Genomic DNA, 22,174 nt, shown 5'->3' with positions numbered 1-22,174 from the left:
TTACTGAAATTGTCATTGGCCCATTTCCTTCAGAGTGCTGAAACCGTGCACATAATGAGTCAATTAGGTAGTGGTTTTCAAACTTTTTCTTTCCACTCACATACCACCTTAAGCAATCCCTTATTAATCACAGAGCACCAATGGCATAGGGATTACTTAAAGTGGTATGTGGGTGGAAAGAAAAAGGTTGAGAACTACTGGTTTAGATTTTCCTTTTTTTATATAATTAAATAACAATGCAATATAATCTGTTTGATTAAAGTGTGGGGAACCTTGGATGAAATTATGTGCTTTAAATGTGATGTATCTTTTTGAATTTTAACATATATCCATCTGTACTCTGTATTTTTGGATGAGAAATTCCAATGTTGATAAACATATTGAAAAATAAAGAAAACTGCTGTGAGACCGGCTAGGTTCCTCCAGCGTTTCTCTGTTTTTACTACAATCACAGCATCTGCAGATGTTTCCCTCAGTTAGTACTGAGCAAAGGCTTAGTTCGCCCGTGCAAGCTAATGCAGGAACTCGCAGGGTTGAGGTACTACTTGGGAAGGCAGCCCACATCATAAAGGATCCCCATCCCCCCCCCCACCCCACCACCGGTCACTACCTCTTGAGCTGTGACTTTGGCAGAAATCGGAAGCCCAGCAGTTCTAGAATCAAGAACCAACATTTTCCCCCAATTATCAGGCTCTTGACCCTCGCCCGGTACCACCCTAATCACAAACTATTCCAGGACCACCAAACAAGTGAGTCTGTACTAGTGAAACACCACTACTTTCTTGCACAACTGTAATGGTATTTTTTATTTGCCTTGTATAGAACAATAGAACATTACAGCACAGAAAAAGGCCCTTCTAGTTCCTCTGACTTGCACCAAGTTCATATCCCTCCACGCCCCTCACATCCACGTACCTGCCCAAATTACTTTCAAATGTTAAAATTGAGCCCCCATTCACCACTTCAGCTGGCAGGTCATTCCACATACCCACCACCCTCTGTGTGAAGAGGCTCCCCTTCATTTTTGCCTTAAACCTTTCCCCTTTCGCCTTTAGCCCACGTCCTCTGGTTTGTATCTCAACTATCTTCAGTGGAAAAAGCCAACCTACATTGACTCTATCTATACACATCATAATTTTGTAAACCTCTATCAAATCACCCCTCGTTCTTCTGCGCTCCAGGGAATAAAGTCCTAGCCTATTTAATCTTTCCCTGCAACTCAGTTCCTGAAGTCCAGGCAACATACTAGTTAATCTTCTCTGCAGTTTTTCTATCAATTCATTTTCTTTCTGCATGGAATTTAAAATATACTATTGGCATTTTTGTTTTAGAAAGTACTCATTTGGCAGCAGTAAGAATTTCAAGAGGAATAGAATACAAGAGCAGGAATGTGATGCTGAGGCTTTATAAGGCCCTGGTGAGACCTCTCATGGAGCATTGTGGGCAGTTTTGGGCTCCTCCTTTAAGAAAGGATGGGCTGATGTTGGAGAGGGTTCAGAGGAGGTTCACAAGGCTGATTCCGGGAATGAAAGGGTTATCATATGAGGAAATTGGCCTGTACTCATTGGAATTTAGGAGAATATCATTTTGAATGTTGAAAGGCATGGACAGAGTAAATGTAGAAAGGCTGTTTCTCATGGTGCAAGAGTAAAGAAAGAGAGGGCAAAACTTCAGGAATGAAGGGCGTCCACTTAGAACAGAGATGTGGAGAAAAGCAAGAGGGTGGTAAATCTGGGGAATTTGCTGCCACAGGCGGTTGCAGAGGCTGGGTCATTGGGTGTATTTAAGGCAGAGATGGATAGGCTCTTGATTAGCCAGGGCATCAAAGGTTCTGGGGAGAAGGCCGGGCAATGAGGCTGAGTGGGAAAATTGAGCAGCTCCTGGTTGAATGGAGGGGCAGACTCAATGGGCTGAATGGCCTAGTTCTGGTCCTATATCTTATAGTCTTAATTTTGGTGTACCCTTCCATCCCTATTACTTTTCTTGTGAGAGGTTTGGTCAGGACTCTGTTCAGGATTCATTACTTTCTGGGCCTTTGGCTGCTAGGAAGAGATTTGGCTGAATGGCCTCTTTGCTGTAGGATCTTGTCAACAACACCTGGCGGCAAAAAATTTGGTTTTTAAAACCAAAAGATGAAGCTTACCAATGTCACAGTCTTGACCTCAAACCACTGGAGAATGCCGGGGAATTTGTATACTGTGGTGTAAGTAACCCGTTCAATCCACATTGTCTGCAAAGAAAGTCCAAAGTTGAGCTGGCAATGGTTACTGGTTACCATGACCTGACCTGTAGATGCACCCAAATTCAAACTCATCTCTGCCAGGCAACGAGGACAAAGAGCAGGAAACCTCTCAAACACCAAGATTTCTCGGATTCTTATAGTCAGCACTAAAGGGTAAAGGTCCAGGGTTAAAACTAACATGAGCTGTCAGGAAGAATGAGGTTTCTTTGTACCCAATTACACCCACACCCACCCTTTGATGTTGGTGTGTGTGTGTGTTTTTGCATATCTGTCTGTCATTGTGTGTGCACGTCTGTGCATGTGTATCTATGTGAATTGAGAATGTTCGTATGCCTCTGAGCATGTGCGTGGGCCTGGCCGAGGTGGCAGTGGAGTATTGCGTGCACTACAGGAAGGATGTGAAGGCTTTCGAAAGGGTTTAGAAGAGATTTACCAGGATGCTGCCTGGATTATCAGGTGGGTTATGGGAGAAACCAGGCCAACTTGGACTGTTTCTTCCAGAGTGTCAGAGGATGATGGGAGACCTGAGAGAGGTTTATAAAATGACAGGGGAAATAGTCAATCTTTTCTGCAGGGTGAAAAGGGCAGGTACGTCAGGACGTGTTTAAGGAAGGGGAAGGAGGTGCAGATGTGCAAGGCAACTTTCTTTTTTAGTACAGTACCGGAGGAAGCTCAGCAGGTCACCCGGCATCCACAGGAAGTAAAAGACATGTCAAGGTTTCAGCCCATTGTCAAGAAAGCACTGTACCCTGATTAAGGGCCCAGGCCTGAAACGTTGGCCTCCTGTGGTGACGCTCTGGCCGCGCTCCTACTGGCCTCCTGCAGGACTTACCACTGTACCTGCAGGTGGGCAACCTGGGAGGCTGGTCCCACCTGCCGGCTGCCAATCACCAGCCCGTATAAAGACTCGAGCCGGCCCCTTTGGAAGTCAGTCGAGCACATGGGGCCAGGTAAGTACAGAGACCTGGTGCGTACGAGTTTAAGCCTGTCTGTACAGCCTACAAACTTTGCGTCTGAATTCTTCGCACAGCAGAGCTCGCATCTCCTTTTACTTCCAGTGGGTATTGCGTGACCTGCTGAGATTTTCCAGCACTTTTGTGACCTGCACTAAACCCCAGAGCCTGCAGATTTTTTCCTTAGGAGCCAGTGCTTGGAATGGGCAGCCCGCGGTAGTGGTGGAAGCAGGTGAGACAGACGAGTTTTAGAGGCTTTTAGACAGGCACATGATTATGCAGGAGATGGAGGGTTATGGATTGTGCAGGCAGCAGAGATCAAGTTTAATTCGGTCCAGACATTGTGTAGTGAAGGGCCAGTCCATGTTCTACATTCTATGCTCCACGTTCCCTTTCAATGTTCACCAGGACTGTATTCATTGGAATTTAGGAGAATGAGGAGGGTGATCTCATTGAAATACAGTGTGGCCCCATTATATCGTGATCTTTGGGGGTCCATAAAATCTCATCGCGAGAAAACCAGGGTCACGCTAAATCAGGGTTTCAATAAATCGTTGTTTTTACAGTTGAAATTAAACTTCGCTGGGCTGAGGCACTTCTGCGTCGTAGAGTTTTGAACCTCTCTGCTCTGTGAGGACACATTTACCTATCTGAATGATCCAGTACTTGTGTTTGAAGTATTGGGGCATCCGAGCATAAACCTGAGCCTTTCCTGAGGTCCCCACGCCCCCCGCTTCTGCCGGGAGCCCAACATCCCCGCTCCTGCTGGAGCCTGACGCTCCTGCCAGGAGCCCGATGCTGAAGTCCAATGACTCATTGCGCTATATGCGAATTTGCGTTAAAACGGGGCATGTAAAAAAATCAGGGGTTTCACTGTATTTTAAATGTCGAAAGATGTGGACAGAGTAGATGTAGAAAGGTTGCGTCCCACGGTGGGAGAGACGAGGACAAGAGGGCGCAACCTCAGGATTGAAGGGCGTCCAGTTGGAAGAGGAATTTCTTCAGCCAGAGGGTGGTAAACATGTGGAATCTGTGGTGTGGAGGCCATGCTATTGAGTGTATTTAAGGTAGAGATTGATAAGTCTTTGATTAGCTAGGGCATCAAAGGTTATTGGGAAAAGGTCGGGCAGTGGGGCTGAGCAGGAAAATAGTGGGGCAGACTCGATGGACTGAATGGCCTATTTACGCTCCTTTGCCTTATGGTCTTCTCTACACCAGGGTAGGACTTACAGCAAACTCGTTATCTGGATCCTTCTCCCCCTTGTGAAAGGGTCGGGAGTACTGGAACTGCTGAACTTCATTGGCGCGATAGAAGCTGCAAAGAGTAAAATCAGGTGAAGGGATCCGATTCTCACAGACCTTCGCAACCCAGTAAGCTCACCCCGCGTCTAACGTACGATGTCCTCCTCCACGCCTCTTTTCCAGCAGCCTCGTCCTCCCTCGGCTCAATCTGTGGAGATGATTAACTAGGGAACAATGTGGCACAGGTGTGGCTGAGATGTGTTAAATTCCTTCCACTCTCCTCACACCCTCCACTTTCCTAAATACAGTGGTATCTGGAATTCAAGCAACCAGCACCCTCAAGCAACTGGCAAAAACAAATCAAGGAAAATAAATAAATTTTTTTTAAATAAGAATCAATAGGTAAAAAATATGCAAGTTTAAAATTGTAAAATTAAAGTTACATAAACCTTTGGTGAAGATGGGAACAAATATTCAGCCAGCGGAGGGAGGGCCTTGGCCGGGCTTTGCTCGTAGCAGTTGTTTGAATAAAATTGTGTGAACCTGCAATGGCGTCGCCCAGGATGAAGGGCTGGTTGATGCTGCTCGCCGTTGGGGTGACTCTCTGAATGTATCTCCTTATCCCTGCTTAGTAAGAGTTGCCCCAGTCAGAGGCTTTATATGTAAACTCAGGTGGGGGGGAGTTAATTATCTATAAAGTTATTGTTTGTCTTTTGGGAATGAAAATCAAGTAAAACGTTTTCAAGTTTATATAGTTGTGTACGTGAAGTTTGTTCAGTGTAAGTAAGTACACTTATCCACCATGTACCAGTCGCCATAGGAGCTGGATACCAGGGGTTTTACTGCATTGCCCCAATTCAGTATCACCCATCTCTAGGTGGAACATGGCCTGTGTAACCTGCCTGGTCATGGGGTGAGATGCTTTGAGGAGATTAGGTGTTTGGTGGCGAAGGATGATACAAAGGGTCCACGGATGTTAGGAAAATGGAGAATTATGGGCCGTGAGAGACGGAAGGGTTAGATTGCAGAGAAGCAGGTTTATATGGGTCAGCACTACATTAGGGGCCGAAAGGCCTGTATTATGCTGCACTCTTCTGTTATAAAGTCACATAGCCAAAGAAATGGGCCCTTCACCCCATCAGATCTGTGTTGACCATCATTTTGTTCTCACAATGTTCCCATCAACTTACCCAAGATTCTAACACTCACATTCTGCATTAGAGGCAATTGTCAGTGGCCAACTGATCTATCTTTGGGATGTTGGAGGGAACTGCAGGCCCCTGGGGCTGGGGGAACACGCAAAGTCCACATGTAAAACATTGGAGATCAGGATCAAAGTTGGATTGCTGGGGTTGGGAGGTTGGACTCGATGTAAAAACACAAAGCTGGAGAAACTCAGCAGGTCAAACAGTGTCCTTTAAGTAAAGATACTGAACCGACGTTTCGGGCTTGAGCCCTTCATCAAGGTATGAACAAAATGCAGGCAAGTGTCCAGACAAAACGGTGGGTGGGAGGGGCAGGGGGAAGGGTAGGCACAGGTAATGGGTGGGTAAGAGAAGGAGGGCGCACCAGCAAACAGGTGGAGGGGGGAAATGGCTCTGTGAATGGAGACCTGGAGGAATGAAGACAGAGGGATGGGGAAGAGATGGATAACGGGGAGTGGGCTAGCAGAAACCAGAGAGGTCGATGTTAATGCCATCTGATTAGAGAGTGCCCAGACGGAATATTAAATTTTAAATTTAGACATAGAGCATGGTACCAGGCTCGTTCAGCCCTTGAGTCCGTGCCACCTAATTCCACCCAATTCACCTACACCCCATGTACATTTGAGAAGGTGGGAGGAAATCGAAGTCCCTGGGGAAAACCCATGCAGACTCGGAGAGAATGTACAAACTCTTTACAGACAGCGTGGGATTCGAACCCCAGTTCCAATCACAGGCATTGTAAGGGTGATGAGCTAATGGCTACTCCAACCGTCCTGCCCCTGATTATCAAAATTAGGTGCTGCTCCTCCAATTTACAGATGGCTGGGGGTTGATAGCGCATGTACAGACGTGTCAGCGTGGGAGTGGGGCGCAGAATTGAAATGGTCGGCCCTTGGGAGATCCTTGATGCTGGGCCGCTCTGGCTGGCACCTGAACTGTTTGACTGACTGACCTCCCGACACTGCAGCAGGACCCCCAGGGAGTTCAGCAGTCACCCTAACAACCCTCCAAACATCACGCGGCCCAGCGGCCGATGAGTCTGGCTATGGGGAGGAGAGAGAGCGGGAGGCGAGGACACTTGACCGAGTGATGAAGTTAAAGAAGTCCACCTACTTCAAGATCTGCTCCGGAACAGGCTTGTCTTTGTATTGCAAGGGGAGGTCAAGAACTGGTTTCACCGTGAAGCACTGGACATCTGAGAAGAGGTCAAGGATCGGAACGCAAGGTGCAATGGAAATCCCCCCCACCCCCCGCATCCACCCACATTGCCTCTTGTCCAAAGCAATGGCTTCATGGTGAGGGATAAACACCTCCAATGACCTAATCTGTCCTGGAGCCCCCGTGTTGATGCAATCATGAAGAAGGCTCACCAGCGGCTCTGTACTTTGTTAGGAGATTTGATGTGTCACCAAAGACTCTTGGAAGTTTGCAAGATCCACACTGCCCAGCACACATGGTCTGTTCTTGCTGCTGCCATCAGGAGAGAGGTATCGGCGCCACAAGACCCGCACCACCAGGTTCAGGAACAGCTGCTCCCCCTCCACCATCAACCACAAACTCAATCAGGGACTCATTTAAGGTCTCTTACACTTTATTGTCTTTTTTCTTCTCTGTATTCCACCATCAGTTGTTTACAATTTTATTTGTTTACATGTGTACATTGTGTACAGATTGTTTTTATACTCCCAATAATAGTAATTCTGCCTAGCCCACAGGTTGTATGTGATGTTCTCTGACAATAAATCTGAAATCTCAATCTGACACTTCTACAGGTGTACTGTGGAGAGCATTCTGGCCGGTTGCATCACGGAGGTGCCAATGCACAGGATGGGAACAGGCTACAGGGGGCTGTGAACTAGGCCAGCCCCATCACAGGCACCAGACTTCACTCCACCGAGGACATCTACAAGAGACGGTGTCTTAAGAAAGCACCCTCTATCCCCACCACCCAGGCCATGCCCTCTTCACTCTGCTACCATCAGGAAGGAAGTACGGGAGTCTGAAGATGCACACTTAACTTTACAAAAACAGCTTCTTTCCCTTTTCCATCAGATTTTTCAATGGGAAATGAACCACTGATATTATCTCACTCTCTCTTTTGCACTAATTGATTTTTAAAAAAAATGTAATTCATAGCAATTTTAGCACTTTTGTGACACATATCAGTGAATTCTAATTCCGATTACAGACCCATCGTGTCTAGAAACAGACCCTCCAGCCATTATTGCTGGGCTGACCAGCATCTCATTTTCTAGCACTGCCTTGGAGACTCCAGGGAAAATGTGAAAACTCCACGGAGACAGCACCCGAGGTCAGGATTGAACTGGAATGAGGCAACAGCTTAACCCAAGCTGCCGAAGGTAAGTGAACAGCGGATGAATACTGGAGATGGTGGGGGGGGGGGTGGGGGGGTGAGGGGTAGGCTGGTCTCCACACTACCACACTCCACTGGAGAGAAGAGAGAGAAGAACTCTCCATCCGATTCAGTCAAATGAGCATCGGGATAGGCCATTCAGCCCACTGACACTGACTATTCCATCATCACCAATCCTACTCTCCTGCACTTGGTCAGTTCTCTGGCTTGGTGATTCAAATACAAGGGTATTCCCCATCTAAGTTCCCCAGGGGAAGCCCTTGGCTCAGACATCGCCGCCACTACTTCCCCCCCATCCCATTGATGAAGCCCTACCACCTCCTGTTGTCCCACGGACATCACCCCCACCACCTCCCCCCATCCCATGGATGAAGCCCCACCACCCACCTCGTCCCACAGATGAAGGATACACTGCAGGGGAGAGTTCCTCAGCTGTTCACTAGGTGGTGAGGTGCTGGTCATCTTCTCTGCGTTGGGGAACTGGGTAGCCAGCTTCAGGCGGAAGTCCTCATACCTCTCGTACTCCCTCCCACGGTAAATAAACATCTTGTTCTGATGGGCAGTGTGGCCAGTCAGTGGCTACACCCAGAAACCAGACACCAGCATCCCCGTCCTATCCCCAGTCCTCCAGCGTCCTGCCCCTGCCCCTAGTACATAGAACCTGGCCCTTGTCAATTGTCCCAGTATCCAGCCCCCAGTCCAGCCCCAAGCCTCCCAGTCCCCAGTTCCACCTTATCCCCATTCCCGCATCTCCATCTTGTGCCCAGCCCCGTTTTGGCCCCAGCCCACAGTGCCTAGAGCTCAGACCCCAGTATCCAGCTCCCAATCTCCAGTCTCAGCCCCCATACCCAGCCACCAGTCCACCATACTCAGCACCCAATCCTTGTCCTGACCCAGTCCCAGCGCCCAGTCCACAGAGCCCAAAACCCTGCCCCTGTCAATTGTCCCTAGCCTCCAGGGGAGGGAGGAGGAGAAGGAGTCGGGAGGGAGGAGGAGTGAGAAGAGGGAGGAGGGGAAAGAGGGAGGGGAAAGGAAGAAGGGTGGGAGGAGGGAGAAGGGAGGAAAGTAGGAGGAGGGAAGGGAGGAGTGGATTGGGGAGGGAGGAGAGGGTGGAGGGGAGGTGAGGAAGAGGAGGGGAGGGACGGCATGAGGGGAGGAGGACTAGGAGGAGGGGGAGAAGAAAATGAATGTGAGGGATAATAGTGGGGAGGTAGTTTGCACCCCTCCCCACTATGGGTGGGGCAATTTGGGGTGGCCCAGACAGATTCCGATGAAGGGAAGGTGTGTCTTCTGCTCTTCTCCATTGCACTCACCCGCAGGAAGGAGGGGAATCCTTGGCCGTAGAATCCGACAGCGAAGTACTCCGGTGGCGGTCTCATCACCTGCATGATGTTCTCATAGAACCTGGCCTGCTGCTTCTGGAATGGAAGGGAGAGTGGTCGGTTCCGGAGAAGGATCCACAGCCTGGAATTAAATCTCTGTAATTCCCAGCCTTTGATGTGTCCTTCCCTCCCAGTCTGGTGACCCTTACCAGGAGATGGCTCAGTTCCTCGTACTCGAAGACCTCATTCTCGTACATAGCAGCCAGCTCCTTGCTCAGCCTGATGGCGCTCTCCCACATCTGGAACCACAGGGAAAGGTGGCAGTCATGTGTTCGCATGGTCACCGCCCCACTCCCCAACCTTCCATTCCACCTGGTAACTGTTGGGGGTCAACCACACCACTGCCAACCACTGGGGTCAACCACAACACTGCCAACTGCAGGGTCAACTACTGAGGTCAACTATAACACACTGCCAACCAATGGGGTCAACTGCAAGAGTCCACCACTGGGGTCACCCTGTCACTGCAAATCATGAGGGCCAACCGGTGGGGGGGGGGGGGGGTCAACCATATCACTGCAAACCACAAGGGTCAACCGCTGGGGTCAAATGTCAACTGCTAGGGTCAATTGTCAACACTGGAGTCAAATACAATCTCTGGGATTAAATATGAATCGCTGGGATCAACTGCAGGGGTCAACTGGTGGGGTCACCCTCCCAGCCACTGGAGTCAACCACTGGATTAACTGCAAGAGTCAATTGCTAGGATCAACCACTGGGGTCACTCCACCCCTGCCAATCTCTGGGGTGCACCACGGTGACTGGACTTCTTTGGGAACTGCTGACTCTTGACCCCTGACCCATAGAGTCTCAGAAGTGGTTGGTACATGGCTCAGGGTTCAGGTGAACAAAGGTGTGTCGGGGAGAGGGGATCACCCGGTGTTGGAGTAGAGATCAAAGAGGATTGGGGAAAGGGTCTGTTTCCACTCACCTTGCCCCTGTCGCAGTATTGGATGATCTCCTGGTAAAGCTTCTCCTTGAGTTCACGGTTGGTCAGGGCCTGGGCGTCCTCTCGGTGAATGAGGTGAGCAGCGCAGGGCTGGTCTGACCACTGTGGGTAGGTGAGGAGCACAGGAATACAATCAAATACAATCCCCCACCTGCCGCTTCAGAACTGGCGAGACCATGAACGTTCCCACAGAACTCAGGGAGTGAAGGGAATGTCAGGCTGAGACTGGATCAGGAACAGGAGATGGTGCCTCAGCCCATTGCTCACCACGGTTGATCTGCTCAACTTCGCCTTCCCATCTCCCCATCACCCAACTCCCGTGGCAAGAATCCATCCACCTCTGCTGGAAAATATTAAAGACGGGGAGATAGAACCCTTCAAAGAACAAAATCCTCAACTCATCTCTCTCTTCAGTCCCTTCCTGCCCCTGAGCTCTTTATGTTCCCCATCCTCTTCACATTTTTGGTTCTTACAAGTTCTAATCAAGACCCCTTCTTTACTCTTCTGAATTCCAACGGAGACAAACCCTACCCCATCCAACCTTTCCTCCAATCAGTCTGCCAAAACTTTCGCCAACGTGTTTCCAATGCATTAAATAAGGAGCCACACCCTGTCTCTAGACGTGGTCTCACTAATGACCTGAAGCCAACCCTTCCTATTTCTGCATTCTGTTCTTCCAGGAACAAACAGTAACATCTACTTGCTTTCCTAATTACCCACTGTGCGTGCTTCGCAGGATTTTCCAAATTATGTAGCAGGGCACCCAATATCTCTCCGCTCCACACACCCACCATTGAGATAAAGTGTTTCATTAAAAAAAAATCCTACCAAAGAGGACATTTCCCCACATTATTCTCCTTTGCTCACTCACCTACCTATCCATATCCCTTTGCACAGCTTATATCCTTTCCACAGCTTATTTTTGTGTGATCAGAAAATGTAGCGACCACATTAAGCCAGGGGTTCTCGATCTATTTTCACCTCCACTATTCACTGAAATAACACAAGAATGAAGATTTTTCTTCTTGAACACTCTGGGGGATATTTTATGGATTTCTTTGGGCTGCTGATCACAAAAATCAACGTAAAAATTTCCTATCACATGCTTTTTTAAAAGACATAACTTATTTCTGTGATCTGGTGGCATGGTTGGTGTAGCAGTTAGCGCAACGTCTTTACAACGCCAGCGATTGGGTCTGCGCTGTTGGTAAGGAGTTTGCATGTTCTCCCAGAAACTGTGTGGATTTTCTCTGGGGACTCTGGTTTCCTTCCACTGTTTGAAACGTATCAGGAGTTGTTAATTAATTAGGTGTAAATTGGGCAGCATGGGCATATGGGCCAAAATGGCTTGTTGCCGTGATGAATGTCTAAATTTAAAATTTCCTACCATATTTTTAACACGCGTCAAACAAACAAAATCAGGAAGTGCAAAATGTCATTGAAAATTGATTTTCTGCAGTCGAACTTGGACTTCTTCTCTGCTGATCTTGGTGCAGTCAGTGATGAATACGGTGAAAGGTTTCACCAAGACGAAGTGGTATCCTAGCAATGTTGGACACTGACATGAGAGGCATCAGATGCCGAGTACAAATGAAAATCAGCGGCAAAACATTTTGAGGTCAATTGAACTAATGCATCATGATGGGATTAAACAGGCTAAATTTAATAAAAGTTAATTTAACGTTTCTCCAACTTCCTACGTGATACAGCAAATCTGAAATGATCTTGAAGTCGTCAATCAGAATCCCTAATATTTCTCAGGAAGCAAACATTTTGAAAAAAAATTTGTTGTCCAGTCAGAACTTCAAAGGAAATGGTCCAATGACAATTTTTCTCAAGCAAAATATTTCAGTAACAATTGGGTCTAGAGCAGTGATTCTTAACCTTCCCTTCCCACTCATATCCCACCTTAAGCAATCCCTTACTCATCACAGAGCACCGATGGCCTAGGGATTACCTAAAGTGGGATGTGAGTGGAAAGAAAAAGATTTAGAACCAATGTCATAGGCCATCAAGTCTTAGACAAGTGACTCAAGTCAAGGCCCCTTCATTTATCGTTCATGCCATGCTCACATGGTAAAGACGAGATAGTATGTCTCTATAACCACGGAGCATACTTGCATAAATATAAGAGAACAGAAGTTAAACACATTAAAATATTACGCTGTATACAGTAAAAGTCCACGGTACACTATACACATCTGTTCTGGGAATTCAGGAGCCCGATGGCTTGGGCTAATATGGGCATTAAGGCCTGAGTGCTATGGTACCTCCTACCACATGGCAGAAGGGAGAACAGTTTATGTGAGTGGTGTGTGGGGCCCTTCACAATGTTTACTGCCTTTCACCTGCATTGAGTGTTGTAAACATCCTTCATGGTAGGAAGAGAGACCCCAAAGTTCTTTTCCACTGACTTCACTGTCTTCTGCAGGGCCTTGTGGTCTGAAATGGTACAGTTTCCAAACCAGGTGGTGATGCAGTTGCATAGGATGCTCTCAATACATCCTCTGTAGTGAGGAGATTAACTTTCCTCCCCTCCCCTCCAGTCCACTGGGACAAGATGGAGATTCAGGCAGGCCAGCAAGCCCTTACCTGGAGCAGTTCGGCGTGGAGGAGCAGGGTGTAGGCTGCCTCAGTGTAATTCTCGCAGTCTCGGTGCAGATCCCGCAGTTTGTAGAGGTACCTGCCGGCAGCAACACAGAGAGATTAAACTGGGGGGGTGTGGCAAGATGGCGTAAGGATCAGACGTGCCTTCCAGTCCTCTCCTGACTCTATCTTATTGTTTTGTCTAGAAATGCCTGTTAAAATTCTTTAAAAGTTTAGATAATTTCAGTGCTGTTAATTTAACTTATGATGGTACAATTGGTGGAAAAGAGCAAAAAAAAATGACAACAGATCATCAAAAAACTACATTTTCCAAAAGTTCAAGTTTTGGAGCCTACCTACAGGAAAGACACCGGGACTCAGCGTGAAATGGATCCCAGGAGAGAGGTACAGTGTTCGGAAGTAGAGCTCTATGTTACATCGGTAGAGCCCCCTAAAGAGGGCGCCAAACAGCCTTTAGAACAAAGAGTTACTCAAAGGCATTTGTCAACTGTAGAGGTGGCGCTGCAAACTGCATCTCTTGAGATAGAAGAATCTATACAACCTGATGTACTGGGAGAACTTGATACATTATGGACTGGGGAAAACCCCGGCCAGCATCCTCCAGTCACTGCTGGAGAGGCTGTGGCTGGGGTTTCCACATGGACTCATACTACAAGGAAGGCAAACAGAATGCAGGAAGGAACAGAAGATCCTTTGGTTTTGCAGAAGAAGCAGGAATCTGTTGAGCCAAAATCTTTTCCAATTGAAAAGATTTTTGTGAATCTTGAATCTAAATTATCTTATACAATGCAGGGATTATCCAAGATTATGACTGAACTTGATACTAGGTTTAATACTCTGGTGAAAATACATTCTAAACAGATGGCTGAGTTTGGAGCTTTTAAGCTTGAAGTGAGAGATAAATTTAATTTGTGTGAAGAAGATATAGACGAAATACGGGATCAAGTTTTTGATGTGACCAAAATGGTCGAAGACTTACAAACTCAAAATAAAAATTTGGTGAAAAAGATTGATTATTTGGAAAACCAATCCAGACGGAACAATATAAAGATTATTGGTTTGCCGGAAGGTATGGAGGGACCAGACCCAAGAAAATTTTTTACTGAATGGATTCCGCAGGTGCTGGGTCAAGAACATTTCCCGGAAGGTATAATACTGGAACGTGCTCACAGAGCCTTGCGTAGAAGACCTATTTCAGGTCAAAGTCCAAGACCTGTTTTGGTTCGTTGCTTGAATTATTACGACAGAGAAATAATTTTACGAGTGGCTATTAGAAATGCACAACAGAGAAAATCACCCTTGATGATTCAAAATAATCGAGTTTTCTTCTATGCGGATTTGAGTCAAGTTATGTTCCAATGACGGGAATTCAATCCTGCTAAAGAGTTGTTGTGGAAGAAAGGTTACAAGGCAACCTTTAGATATCCAGCTGTTTTGAAGGTTTTCCAAGATGGTTGCCAACCAAAGTTCTTTGATTCTCCAAAGGAAGCTATAGCATTTGCTCAAGAGCTGCCAATTACTCAGTTTCAACAGAGACATAGTCCGCCGCGATCTCTAAGGAGACAAGAGATGGAAGAAAAGAGCTGTGCTCCAAGAAGGAATGGTTGTAATGGTGACTCGGCAGTTGGAGCTGATTAAAAGAAGAGTTGTCCTTTTTTTTTTCTAATGTTTTTTTTTAAAAAAAAGGGATATTAAATAATGATGATGTTAGTTTAAGATGAAGTGAGAGTTGGGGGAGAGAACTGGATAGGCACTATTTCCTGAAAGTCATCTGCTACATGTGAGTTATCTCACACCCATTTTTTTTTTGGGAGTTACCGCATTGTGCGGTTTAGATGGGAGGGGGTATTTTTAACCTCCTACCCGTTTTTTTTTCCTTTTTTTTGTATTATTAGATGAAAGAGTGAAGGGGTTTTTTTGTTTAAATATTAAAAAAAGCATAAGAAAGTATTTGATTGTTTAAAAAACTAAAAATTGATGTGGTTTTTTTTGTAAAGTTTATTCAGTAGATAAGGAATATCTGAAATTTAAATGTGAATGGGATGGATAAATTTTTTTAAATATTTTTTCTTTAACTTTAAGGTGAAAGGAGTGGTAATTCTGGTGTATATTATTTTGCTATTTTAGTTATAGAATGAAGGGAATAATGGTGAAAGTTATAAATTGAATTGTACAATTCTTAATGAGGCTTGAATTTTGTTTGTGGTTTATGCTCCATTTGTTGAAGATATAGATTTCGTTGTAGATGTGTTTTTATTATTTGGATATCTGAATTTTAACGTAATGATTGGGCATATTTAAATGTGGTATTGGAGCTTTTATTGGATAACTATTCAAGAGTAAAAGGTAAAAATGGTGGAAGAGTACTAAAATTGAATTGTACAATGCTTAATGAGGTTTGAATTTTGTTTTAAGATGGTGGTTTATGTGACTAATATGATGATAGATGTGAAGTTAGTTGATATTTGGTGAAGGTTTATCTCTATAGAGAGTTTTTTTTTCATCTTTTTTTTCATGCTACAATTTTTTTTTAAAGAATTGATTATTGTTTAAGAATTTTTGATAGATAATGTTACTAACTTTACTAATTTTTAATATTAAGTTTGAGTTAAATATATGTTTCATCTTAACTCCGTTTGTTAAATATATGCATTTAAGTTTGATTTAAATATGTTTTTTTAAGTCTGATATCTTAGTATTAATTACTTTACTTTTTGTAAAGTCCTCTGGTGTTTGCTACTCCCGCCCTGGGAAACAGGTTCTGGCCGTCCATGCCTCTAATAAGACTAAATGGACCTCTATAAGACTCCTCTCATCCTTCTTTGCTCAGTGAGAAAGACCCAGCTCTGCTAACCTTGCTTCATAAGACCACACATGTCAAACTCTGGCCCGCGGGCCAAATTTGGCCCGCGATATAATTATATTTGGCCCGCAAGATCAGATTAAATATATATTAGAGTTGGCCCGCTGGCCGCCGCGCCAATATAGCGCATGCACACTGAAGGTGAAAATGAAGACGCCGGAGGTGTGGAGGGATCTCAGAGTCCCGAATCCCGGGGATCAGAGCGCCGCATTCAGCTCGCCCGGCTCCTGGACACACAGACGCGGCTGGAGTTGGGGACCATCCTCGCTGGGTCTGCGCTTCAGCGGCGACGCCGGACCGAACGTCTCGTTGGTGATGCCTTCCCCCTCGCTGCGTGCGCGGCGGACCCTGCCTCCCGCTCCTTTTGTTGGAGACGAGCCCGGCGCCGTGAGATCGCAGTTTAATCCCTCTCCAACCATGGGAGGGGGGTGGGAGCAACACGCTCTTCTCAGCCAATTCCTCCACCGCCCCGGACGCCGGCGTTTCAACGGGGGGTTCGGGTGCCTTCGTCAGGCGACCGACCTGTTGGTCCAAGACAAGGGGAGAGTGTACAAACTCCACACAGACAGCACCTGAACTCGGGTGAACGTGGAGCTGCGACCCCACATTCCACATCAGGACTGTGTGTAAGATTGGGAGCAGTGAGACAGAAGCTTATTTTGTTCCTGTGATTTAAGCCTTTCTTGTGGTGGGGTGGGGGGGGTCCTTCTCTGACCACTTGCCTAACAATTAACCTAATCAGATGTGGAGTTACCACAATACAACAGTTCTCAACCTTTTTCTTTCCACTCGCGTCCCTGTGCCATTGGTGCTCTGTGATTAGTAAGGGATTGCTTAAGGTGGTCTGTGGGTGGGAAGAAAAAGTTTGAAGACCACTGCTTTAATCATCCCTCATTGACTCGTCATGTGCACGGTTTCAGACGCTAAAGGAAATGGGCCAATGGCAATGAAAATGAAAGAGTTTATCCAAAACTATTAGTAAACATTTATTTTAATAAGAAAAAGTTTAACATTACATATGTTGAAAGAAGAGAAAACATGCAGATGTTGTTGAACATTTTCAATAAATATTTAGTTCGGCCCTCGACTTAGTCCAAGTTTTTAATTTTGGCCCTCCGTGAATTTGAGTTTGACACCCCTGATAAGACAGGGGTGGGTATTTCCCAGCCTGGTAGTCCTGATTTTAATGCTCCTGTACCTACTTCCTGATGGACTGTGGATGATCAGAGGGACCTTGGGGTTCAAATCCATACATCCCTCAAGGTTACCAGCCAGTTAAGATGGCCCATGGGACGCTGGGATTCTTTAATAGGGGGATTGAGTTCAGGAGTTGAGAGGCCATGTTGCAACTCTACAAATCTCTGTTGAGACCAAACCTATAGAATTGTGTTCAGTTCTGATCATCTCATTATAGGAAGGATGTGGAAGCTACGGTCAGGGTGTTGTGCGGGGGGGGGGCTTGTGCGGGGGGGGGGGGGGGGGTGTTGTGCGGGGGGGTGTTGTGCGGGGGGGGTGTTGTGCGGGGGTCTGTTGTGTGGGGGTCTGTTGTGCGGGGGTCTGTTGTGCGGGGGTCTGTTGTGCGGGGGTCTGTTGTGCGGGGGTCTGTTGTGCGCGGGTCTGTTGTGTGCGCATGAATTGTGCAAGTGTGCATTGTATGTGTAGTGTGCGTGTGTGTATTGTGCATGCATATTGTGTGCGTGCATGTTGTGTGCATGTGTTATGCGTGTGTTCTGTGCATGCGTGTATATGTGTGTATTGTACAAGTGCGTGTGTGTATTGTGCAAATGCATGTGTGTATTGTGTGTGGTGTGTATGCGTGCTGTGTGCGTGCATGTTGTGTGTGTGTTGTGTGCGTGTGTATTGCATGTGCATTGTGTGTGAGTGTATTACATGCGTGTGTATTGTGTACGTGTAATGTGTATTGTATGTGTGTGTATTGTGCTTGCATCCATTGTGCGTGTATTGTGTGTGCGTCTATTGTGTGTGCATGAATTCATGTATTATGCGTGTGTATGTATTGTATGTGTATTGTGTGTGTGTGAGTATTCTATGTGTATGTGAGAGAGAGAGAGAGCGAGTGAACGCGAGTATTGTTTGTGCACAACGTGGCCCAGAGAAACTCTGTTTTGTCAGGTGGTCTATGTGTAGTCAGGTCAACATAAATTTGAATTTGATGCTAGTCAAAGGTAGAAGGTGTGAAGGCTCCACTTGCTGCATCCAATCACCACACCTGACCTCTGTCCAGACTGCTGCTTGCTCTCCACGTCTTCCTAACAAACTCATCCCTCTGTTTCCACCTCAGTCTCACTTCCCTCTCCACCACTCATCACCCTCCTGCTTCCCCCTCGCGTCCTCAGGGCCCGTCCCTTTCAGCGCTGAGCATCACACATATTCTGCCAACAAGACTGCAATATATTTTTCCCTCCACAGATACTGTCTGATCTGCTGACTTTCCCTTGGGTAGATTTTTACATAGTAGGGTCCGACCACTGGATACGACTGCCGTTAGCTCCAAACAGGCTTTAAACAGTCTCTTAATGGATGTGGTTTTATTTAAAAATACTGCGCCCAAGATGGCAGCACCTGTGGTCGGCAGCAGCCACGAGGGGTTACAGGCTCTGGGGAAGCAGAGGACTGGCGCAGGGCTCCAGAAAAAACAGGAGTACCACCCTCCCCCACCTCAATTTGAGAAGGGGAAGCAAGGAGATGACCCACAAGATGGTGACCACGGGACAGTGACCACGGCGGCGGACTAGCGAGGGGTTCTGGTGGAATGGGGGCTATTGGTGACTCAAGACAGAGGCTGCAGGCAACTGTGGTCAAAGGAACCGCACCAGGGCGCTGGAGGCTGGTTGAAGGGGTGCCAGGTATCAGAAATGGGATGTGAAAGGGTGCCAAAGGATTCCTGATCACATCAGAAGTTCGGATCTGGAGCTTGGGTTGCTGATGGTTTGGACTGGACTCCACGTGGTTGCAGCGGCCGTGGCAGCTCTGAAGGTGAATCATCACAGACTCTGGGGGGAGACTCTCTTTTGCTTCTCTTTTTCTGACTGTTAAGAAGTGTTTCATACAATTTCTACTGATGGCTTACGGGAGATGAATGCAAATTCCACGTAATATTGCACTGCTTTAATTACATGACAATAAAGGAATCTTGAATCCATGGGGAAAAGGCAGGTAGGTGGAGATGATCTTATTGAATGGCAGAGCAGGCTCGATGGGCTTAACGGCCTATTCCTGCTCCAATTTCTTATATTTAAAATATCCCTGGAATTTGTCTTTGCATAAAATCACAGATTGATCAGAACAAAATAACTTTTGAAATCCTGCATTAGTTGGATATATCGCTCGCTTCAGGTCATTAATTATATTGAAGACCCAGGTCAGAACTTGGAATGGTTAGAACTCCCCACAAGGTGTTTAAGGTGATGAGAGGCATTGATCATGTGGACAGTTAAAGGCTTTTCCCCCAGGGCTGAAATGGTTGCCACATGGGTTTAAGGGGCTGGGGAGTAGGTACAGAGGGAACGTCAGGGGTAATTTTTTCACGCAGAGAGTGGTGGGTGCGTGGAATGGGCTGACGGCAACAAAATCTTTTTAAGAGGCTTTTGGAGAGGTACATGGAGCTTAGAAAAATAGATGGCCATGGGTAAGCCTAGTAATTTCTACAGTAGGGAAAAGGCCAGCACAATTTTATGGGCTGAAGGGTCTGTATTGTGCTGTAGGTTTTCTACTTTTCTAAGGCAGTTTTCTGCGATGTTGCCTGCTGGGAGTAACACTACTCACAGACTGCCGAAGCAGGGGAACCGGCTGAGGGCAAACTCTCCCATGCAGGACAGGAAGGGACTCTCCCAGAACGTCCCTGAAGGACATTGATACGTGATCCTGCGAATGACACTTTCTGTTCCCACACAGAAAGTGGTGCTCGCTCGTGAGAGGGAACCAGGAATGAAGGAAGAGACCAAGAAACCCAGGGATGGCCAGTCCCACATATTTTGTAATAACAGAGAGTAGAGTTACTCGAGAACAAGTCGAGTGAAGCACACAGAAATGCTGGAGGAACTCGGCCGGTCTCACAGCATCCAGTTCAGATTAGAGCCCTTCCTTGAAGAAGGCCTCAGGCCAGGAATATCGGTAAATATGCCTTTACCTCCTATGGGGGTTGCAAGACCACCTGAGTTCCTCCAGCATTTCTGTGCTTATTTGCGAATAAGTGGAAAAAAACATCGTGCCTTGTTCCAGCTGGAGAGACCCTGCCTGGAAGTGTGGTCAATGTCAGGATTCAAATGCTTCCTACCTGATGTAAATGTCCTCTCGTTTCTTCTCCTTGTAGAAGTTCTGAGGGGAGAGTGAGAGTGCAGTGACATCAGACTGTTGTGAGAGAGAATATGGCAGCAAGGGCAGTTGGTGGGGGGGTGGGGCAACTAGCTGAGCTTGAATGGACTTGATGGACATAACAGCCTCCAATGTGGCGAGGAGCCTGAAAATCGCACCTTTTCATTGGTTCTGCCCAAATTGAACCTTGCCCCTTCTGTACCTCCCCGTCAAACATTTTCCTCCCCACTAGAGCTTCCCCCTCCAACCTCCTCTTCACCCCTCAAACCTCATCCTCACCCCGTGAACTACACACACTCCCTCCTCTCAAACCTCACCCTGCCCTTCTTAAAACTCACCCTTCCCCCCTCGAACCTCACCCTTCCTCCCCTTGCACCTAACACTCCCTCTCCTTGAACCTCAGCCTCCCCTTTGACCTCCTCCTTCCACTTCACCCTCAAACCTCCCCTCCCTTCCTCTAAACTCCCCCTCCCCTCGAATCACATACTCACCCTCAAATTCTCCCCTTCCCCAAACCCATTCCCCCTCAATCCTCACGCTTCCCCCTCGAACCTCACACTCTCTTCCTCCCTTCCAACTTTCCCCTCCCCCCTTTCACCTCTCCCTTCCTCCCTTTGAAAGTTATCCTCCCCCACCCCCTCAACCACACTCCCCCCGAACTTCCCCATTCCACCTCCCCCCCGAACCTCACACCCTCCCCGAATCTCACTGCTACCCTCAGACTTTACTCCACCCCCACTGAACACCTCACTCCCCATCCTTGAGCTGCTTCCTGTACCCAGGTGAAGAGAATTTAGAAAGTGATTTCCATGTTGACGGCCCAGCCCCCACACTCACCAGCACGTTGACGGCCCAGCCCCCACACTCACCAGCACGTTGACGGCCCAGCCCCCACACTCACCAGCACGTTGACGGTGCAACTCATCTGATTCTCCTTGCTCTCGTCATGCATAATGGTCCTGTAGTCCAGCAGGTTCTCCAGCAGGCTGGTGAGCAGCAGGACGAAGGCCTCGCCCAAAGATGCCAGGTACTTGTGCTTCCTACAGTGCTCTAACAGGCTGCAGTGGAGGGAGGTTGAGTCACTGTTGGGCTCTGCTTTCATCCCAGCTGTGCAGGGGACTGAAGGCCTGGGGGCAGGGCCCAGGGAAAGTAATCTGAGCTGAAGGCCTAGGGGGATGAGGGAGTGGGGAGCCAAGAGCCTGGGGGAGCTGAAGGAGAGGGCGTGATATCCCCAGCGGAAGGGGGAGTGATATTCCTGGAGGAAGGGGGTATGATATCCTCGGAGGAAAGGGGTATGATATCCTCAGAGGAAGGGGGTGTGATATCCCAAGATGAAGGGGTATGATATCCTCGGAGGAAGGGGTTGCGATATCCCCGGAGGAAGGGGTTTTTTTTAATCCCCAGCACAGACTCGAAGGGCCAAAGGGCCTTCTGCCTCTCTCTGTGTCCTGCACCACCCGACCAAGAGAGGAATACACTCTTGGTTCTCACACAAAAACAAACCTCAGGGCTGGGACAGGAGGGAAAAGCTTTGGTCCACACTCACATTTTTTCCAGGAGGAGTTTATACAGCTCATCCCCCCTGCCTCCTTCCACCTCCTGGTCCAGTTTAGTGATGAGCTCATTCTCGAACTGGAAAAGAAAGTTGCTCCATTCAGCATCACCTGTTTGTTCTTCTCTGCAGCTATCAGGCTCCTGCATGAACCCCACCTTGGTGCTCTCTACATTGCCCTTGCTATGTACTATTGTTTATACTCGTAATCGTCAACCCCACCACTTTTTTTTGGCCCCAATATCCCATTTTCTGTATGACCCATGTAAAAGTCAACCCCCCCCCTCCCCATCTTTGGATCCAACCATGGATCCTAACCCTGGCCACCCACCCATCCAAGCTCCCGACATGCTGGCATCAGATCCTTGCCACAGCTGCCTACCCATCTGAGCTCCCGACGATCTGACTCAAGCCAGCGGCAAATACCCTTGTGCAGCATCTACCAACCCCAAAGGTGCCGGATACCAGGG

At 47.4% G+C, this 22,174-nt stretch overlaps 1 protein-coding gene across 1 annotated transcript in view; it reads right to left on the bottom strand.

Moving 5' to 3' along the window:
- LOC138752907 (dedicator of cytokinesis protein 5-like) overlaps nt 1–22,174 on the bottom strand; it is a 158,296-nt gene that overhangs the window by 28,305 nt on the left and 107,817 nt on the right. The window contains 11 exon segments of the mRNA XM_069915516.1: nt 2,144–2,230; nt 4,426–4,510; nt 6,756–6,837; nt 8,427–8,568; nt 9,330–9,434; nt 9,548–9,637; nt 10,330–10,449; nt 12,940–13,030; nt 20,115–20,155; nt 21,054–21,210; nt 21,699–21,784. Of these exon segments, the coding sequence (XP_069771617.1) occupies nt 2,144–2,230; nt 4,426–4,510; nt 6,756–6,837; nt 8,427–8,568; nt 9,330–9,434; nt 9,548–9,637; nt 10,330–10,449; nt 12,940–13,030; nt 20,115–20,155; nt 21,054–21,210; nt 21,699–21,784 (1,086 nt within the window).

This window comes from Narcine bancroftii, chromosome 2, assembly GCF_036971445.1.
Source record: "Narcine bancroftii isolate sNarBan1 chromosome 2, sNarBan1.hap1, whole genome shotgun sequence".
In the NCBI taxonomy this organism is placed as follows: Eukaryota; Metazoa; Chordata; class Chondrichthyes; order Torpediniformes; family Narcinidae; genus Narcine; species Narcine bancroftii.
The sequence above is the reverse complement of the archived record's forward strand: the minus strand, read 5'-3'. Positions and strand labels throughout refer to the sequence as shown.